At 42.1% G+C, this 5,781-nt stretch overlaps 1 protein-coding gene across 1 annotated transcript; it reads left to right on the top strand.

Moving 5' to 3' along the window:
- The first annotated feature begins 223 nt into the window (after nucleotides 1–223).
- LOC149579415 (arginine decarboxylase-like) lies at nucleotides 224–3,831 on the top strand. Its single transcript, XM_089832597.1, has one exon. It carries the CDS (start codon nucleotides 1,464–1,466, stop codon nucleotides 3,540–3,542), a length of 2,079 nt encoding a protein of 692 aa, XP_089688723.1. The 5' UTR covers nucleotides 224–1,463; the 3' UTR covers nucleotides 3,543–3,831.
- The last annotated feature ends 1,950 nt before the right edge of the window (nucleotides 3,832–5,781 follow it).

The raw sequence follows: 5,781 nt of genomic DNA, 5'->3' as shown, positions 1-5,781 counted from the left end.
AATAGTAAAACCATGCTTGATTTCCTTGTTTTAGACATAAGCGTGAGAAAAAAGAGCATTCAAATTTCACATGCAAGACAGTTGGCAAATTCAAACCCAAATTCAACCAAAAATGGCCCCCCAAATTCCAATTTACCACAAGAGATAACAAAACAAAGGGAGGGGAAGCTGAGGAGTGATATTTGTTTATAAAAATAAGGACAAGTGCGGAAAGAATGAAGGGATGGGGGAAAGTTGCATTATTGCCGTGAATGAAACGTCTTGGACTAAAAAAGAGATGAATGCAAGTGAAGCTAAAGTAATGCTTTGGTTAAGCCATGTGGCAGTTCGTTCTTGTTTTAGTTTTTTTGTGGTGGAACCAAAACAAGTATTGAAATTTATTTTATGAGGAAGGAGAGTTAGCAGATATTTATTGGTTTTTTTAAGTGATTCTTCCGCCGTAAACCCAAACTCAAAATAGGGTAAGTTGACGAAAGCGCGTCGATATGGAAGAGATTAGGGCGGGGCAAGTGGAAGGCATGTTATGTTCTTGCGAGGAAAGTGTGGGAAGGGCACCTGCCCTCTTCTTCTTTGCTATATAAACCGCCCTCTCCTCCCCACTTCCTCTCGCCCATTGCTTGCTTTGATTTGCTTCCATTTGCCTTCCCAAAGAGAGAAAAAAAGAGCCCAAATCCCTCCATTGTTCTTCATTGCTGAAATTGTAGGAATGGCCAAATAGTTTCAGAGTGTGTTTGCCTTGATTGCTCTCTGCTTGAAGCCTTTCTCTTGCATTTGCGTCACTGAATTGGGGTTTTCACCATTGTTGGTCTCTCTCTCTATTGGTTTGTGCGCTCTCTAGGGTTCATTGTATTGGTTTCCTGCCTTTCCTTGGGCTCCCTGGATTGCTTTGATCATCTTGTTGCGTTGTTTGTATTGGTTTGTGGCCTTTATTGAATTGGGTTATTGGGTTCTTGTTCTTGTTGGGTTCTTTGAATTGGTTTCCTCCTTTCTTTGGCTCCTTGAATTGGGTTCTTGCTCTTATTGGTTTCTTGCTTTCATTGAGCTTGTTTCACCATATTGGGTTCAAATCTCTGGTTATTAGGGCTTGTGTGGATTGGGTTTTGCTCCATATTGGGTTTAAAACTCTGGTTATTAGGGTTCGTGCTGATTGGATTTTGCTCCATTTTGAGTCTCAAAGCCTCCGTAAGGCCATCCAAGCGAGCTAATAGCCGTTATACTGAGTTGGGTGTATTGGATTTGTGCTGTTTTTTTTTGCTGGTTTTAGCCCTTGTCGTGTGTGTTTTTTAGCCCTTACATTTGTATGAGAGGAGATTGTTGCTAGGGTTTTACTGAGAGATCTGTGAGCCGAAGAGGGATTAGGGTACTGTTTGGTATATAAGAGGGGGAGCCGAGGCTGCGGCCTCGGCGGCTTTAAAAGCCCCCCACCGTGAGACGCGTCGAGTAGAGAGACCAAGCAGGAAGAGATGCCGCCCCTGGCTTGCGTGAACGCCATAGAAGCTCCCCATCCTCATAATAACCTGAACAATCTTCTGTCGAATTCAAGCCATTATGCCATAACCCGCATGCCCGGGGAAGGCACTCTTCTTCCTGCTGGTGACCTCATCAATCCTCAATGGACCGCGGCCCACTCATCGGCCCTTTATGGAGTAGACGGCTGGGGAGCGCCCTACTTCAAGGTGAGCGAGTGCGGCAATGTCACGGTCAGGCCTCACGGGCCCCGCACTCTTCCATGGGAGGAGATCGATCTCATGAAGGTCGTCAAGAAGGCTGTAGGCCCCAAATCCAATGGAGGGCTAGGAATGAACACACCGCTGATTGTGAGATTCCCTGATGTGCTGCGCCACAGGATCGAATCCCTGCAGTCCGCATTCGATACCGCTATTGCCGTCCAGAGGTATGAATCCCATTACCAAGGTGTTTACCCCGTGAAATGCAATCAGGATCGATATGTGGTCGAGAACATTGTGGAATTTGGGAAAGAATTTGCCTTTGGGCTTGAAGCAGGGTCCAAGCCGGAGCTTCTCCTCACCATGGCGTGCCTCTGTAAGGGGAATCCCAAATCTTTGCTCATCTGCAATGGGTACAAGGATGAGGAATATGTTTCGATGGCTCTGATCGCCCGGAGCTTGAATTTCAACACCGTGATTGTTCTTGAACAGGTCGAGGAGCTGGATGTGGTGATTGCAGCGGCAAAGAAGTTGTCCGTGAGGCCGGTTATAGGAGTCAGAGCAAAGCTGCGGACGAAACATGCCGGTCACTTTGGGGGAACTTCCGGAGAGAAGGGGAAATTTGGGCTCACGGCGATGGAGATTCTGAATGTTGTGAAGAAGCTCCGGGCCGCGGATATGCTCGATTGTTTGCAACTTTTGCACTTCCACATCGGATCTCAGATCCCGTCCGTTGCCCTGCTCAACGATGGGGTCAGCGAGGCTGCATACATCTACTGTGAATTGGCAAAACTGGGAGCCAACATGAGGATCATTGACATTGGAGGAGGACTCGGAATCGATTACGATGGAACCAAATCGGGATCTTCTGATATGTCGGTGGCTTACACCTTGGAGGAATATGCCATGGCAGTCGTCTCGGCTATTCGGGAGGTTTGTGATCAGAAGGGCGTTTGTCATCCTATGCTCTGCAGCGAGAGCGGCAGAGCGCTTGTGTCTCACCATTCTATCCTAATCTTCGATGTGGTGTCGATCGACCAGAAGAAATCATCATCATCGGGGATTGAGTTCGATCCTGAAGATCTTCCTGACGAATTGGCGGCAGACTACAAATCGCTGGAATCTCTGGCCCGAATTGGGAATTACCCAAGAAGCCTCATATGCGCCGAAAGGATGAAGATCAAGGCGGTGGAAATGTTCAAGGAAGGATGCCTCGAGCTTCAACAGTTGGCAATGGTGGACGCAGTCTGTGATGCTCTGAACGAACCCACCAGAACCGCCGTCTGCCATGTGAATCTTTCAATCTTCACTTCAATTCCGGATTACTGGGCAATCGGGCAGATGTTTCCAGTCATGCCGATTCAGAAACTCACCGACAAGCCCACGGTGCAGGCGATTCTCTCGGATCTGACCTGCGACAGCGATGGCAAAATTGACACATTCATCGGCGGAGGATCTGGTGGACTGCCTCTTCATTCGTTGGCATCTGGCGAGGAGCCATATTATCTGGGGATGTTTCTTGGTGGGGCTTATCAGGAAGCTCTGGGAGGTCTTCACAATCTATTCGGTGCACCTAATGTGGTTCATGTTGTTCAGAGCAGCGGACCCCATTGTTTCGCCATTACCAGAGCCCTGCCTGGTCAGACAATGGCGGATGTTCTGGCGTCGATGATGCATGAGCCTCACATGATGTATGATTCCCTCAAGTGCCGCATTGAAGACTCTCTTTCGTCGCTCTCTCTTCATGATGATCAGTGCGATTCTGCTCTCACCGCCATTGCTGAAGCCTTTCATGGCCTGCCGTATCTCTCTGCCTCCTCTGTTTCTCTCCCTGAATCTGATTCTGATGAGTTCTATGACCACTGGTCTGATTGAAAATTGTAGCCCAAATCTAGAAAGTTTTAGGAAATTTTCCTCTTCGATGGATTCAATGACTGAAAAGTAGCCCAGATTTCTATGATCACTGATTTTATAGCCAAATTAGCCCACATATAGGAAGTTTGAAGTAGTTTTTTTTTTGTCAGTACATTTTTTTGGTTCTTAGCAGTCGCTTGACTTGAACAGATGTAAGGTCATGATATGATGATGTTTTTGTATGTCAATGTCATGTTTTTCAGTTTGATGGAGCGTTGTAAAGGAATACAAGTGTGATTAGCTTTTGTCATATTATTTTTGATCTTGTCTCCCTGACATGATGCAATTCTGATCGTTTTTTTACTGTTGAAGCCACCATTCTGCGTAGCTTAGTCAAATCATTTGAAGAATAATTTGATGGATAACAACAACAAAATAAAATCAGTCAAATGGTGTTGAAATTCGTTATCGTTGGAATGTGCATATTCTCAGTCTTCCATGAATATCATTATTATTTGTTTGTACTTTTGGTTGATTATGTTTGTTTGTCTCTAGCAGCATCTTAATTTTTTCTTGGGTTTTCGCTTTTTTGTAGCATTGGCTTGGGACAACGGCTCTTTACTGAATAGTACACCATTCATTGGATTGAATTGTGTTTTTGCATTACAGCTGTGCGTGAAGTTATGATCAATTGGGTTAAGCTAGAAGCAATTTGTTTTTAAGGCTAATATTGTTTGGGTAATGGGTCATATAAAGTATGTGCTTTTGAATGATTATGTTTTTAAAGTTATGATCAATGAGAAGAGTAAAAGAAGTTTAGTGGTTTATGGTTGGGTTAAAAAGTTCTCTAAAAATAAGTAGTATTTATGGTTATAGGAAGGGGGAGCTAAAAAGAAGTGGGTATATTTGAAAGTGTTTGGAAAATCTGAGTTTTTTTTGCTGGTCAAGTTCTTAATATATATGGATATATGAAGTTAAGCAAAAATAAGAAGTGTTCTTTGGTAATGATCATCTTTAGGTAATGGTTATATAAAACTAGAAGCAATTTGTGTTTGTGGTTAATGAGCTGTGGGTAATGGTCATCTTTAAGTTATGGTCATATAGTTAGAAGCAATTTGTATTTATGATTAATGTTATTTAGGTAAAAGAAGTTTAGTGTTTATGGTTGACTTTAAAAGTTATCTATAAATAAGAAGCCAAAAAAAAGTGGGTATATTTGAAAGTGTTTGGAAATTCTTGCAAGTCAAGTTCTTAATATATATGGATATATGGAGTTTAGCAAAAATAAGAAGTGTTCTTTGATAATGGTCATCTTCAGGTAATGGTTATATAAAGCTAGAAGCAATTTGTATTTATGGTTAATGTTCCTTGGGTAATGGTAATCTTTAAGTTATGGTCATGTGTTAAAAAGTTATCTAAAAATAAGTAGTATTCATGATTATTAGAAGTGGGAGCTAAAAATAAGTGGTATATTTGAAAGAGTTTGGAAATTTTTAGTTTTCTTTTTTTTTCTCCTCAAGTTCTTGTGTGTGTGGTGTGCATGTGTGTGTGTGTGCGTGGTGTGCATGCGTGTGCGTGTGTGTGAAGTTATGAAAAAATAAGGTGTGTGCGCATGCGTGCGTGGTGTGCATGCGTGTGTGCATGCGTGTGCGTGTGTGAAGTTAAGAAAAAATAAGGTGCGTGCGTGTGTGTGTGTGGGTGCGGTGTGCGTGTGTGGTGTGTGTGTGTGTGTGTGTGTGTGTGTGGTGTGCGTGTGTATGTGCAGGTATGCGTGCGTGTGTGGTGCGCGCGCGCGTGTGTGTCTGCTAAAACCAAGTGGTGGTTAAAATGTTGTTCATTGTACATATTCTTAAGTAATGGTCATATCAAATCAAATTAGCTAAAACCAAGTAGTATTTATGGTCATATAAAGGGAGCTAGTTAAACATAAGTAGTATTTAGATTAATATGAATATAATAAGAATGCAATTGATTGAAAGCATGTGGTTTTTGAAAAATTATACCTAACAGTCAAATTTTAGAAATGTGCCATCCACTAACTTTGAAAAGCATTAAATTTTTTTGAGTCCACTTCAAAAATAGAGGCAATGAAAATAATCTAATACAAAAAGAACTAATCAAAATTTGCTATTTTCATAAATTTGTTTACTTATTGTTATATCATCTCGAGAAATTATTGAATAATTATGCACACATAAACAATGAATAAACAAGAATAATAATGAATGCTTATGTTATTGAAGTATTATGGTATATAGAT

This window comes from Cupressus sempervirens, chromosome 1, assembly GCF_028749045.1.
Source record: "Cupressus sempervirens isolate cs-2001-9-10 chromosome 1, ASM2874904v1, whole genome shotgun sequence".
NCBI classification, from domain to species: domain Eukaryota; kingdom Viridiplantae; phylum Streptophyta; class Pinopsida; order Cupressales; family Cupressaceae; genus Cupressus; species Cupressus sempervirens.
Note: the sequence above shows the minus strand (reverse complement) of the source record. Positions and strands in the feature narration are given on the sequence as shown.

What these genes read in the sequence shown, in the direction of transcription:
- LOC149579415 (XM_089832597.1), top strand. Translation starts at nt 1,464, where the DNA reads ATGCCGCCCCTGGCTTGCGTGAACGCCATAGAAGCTCCCCATCCTCAT.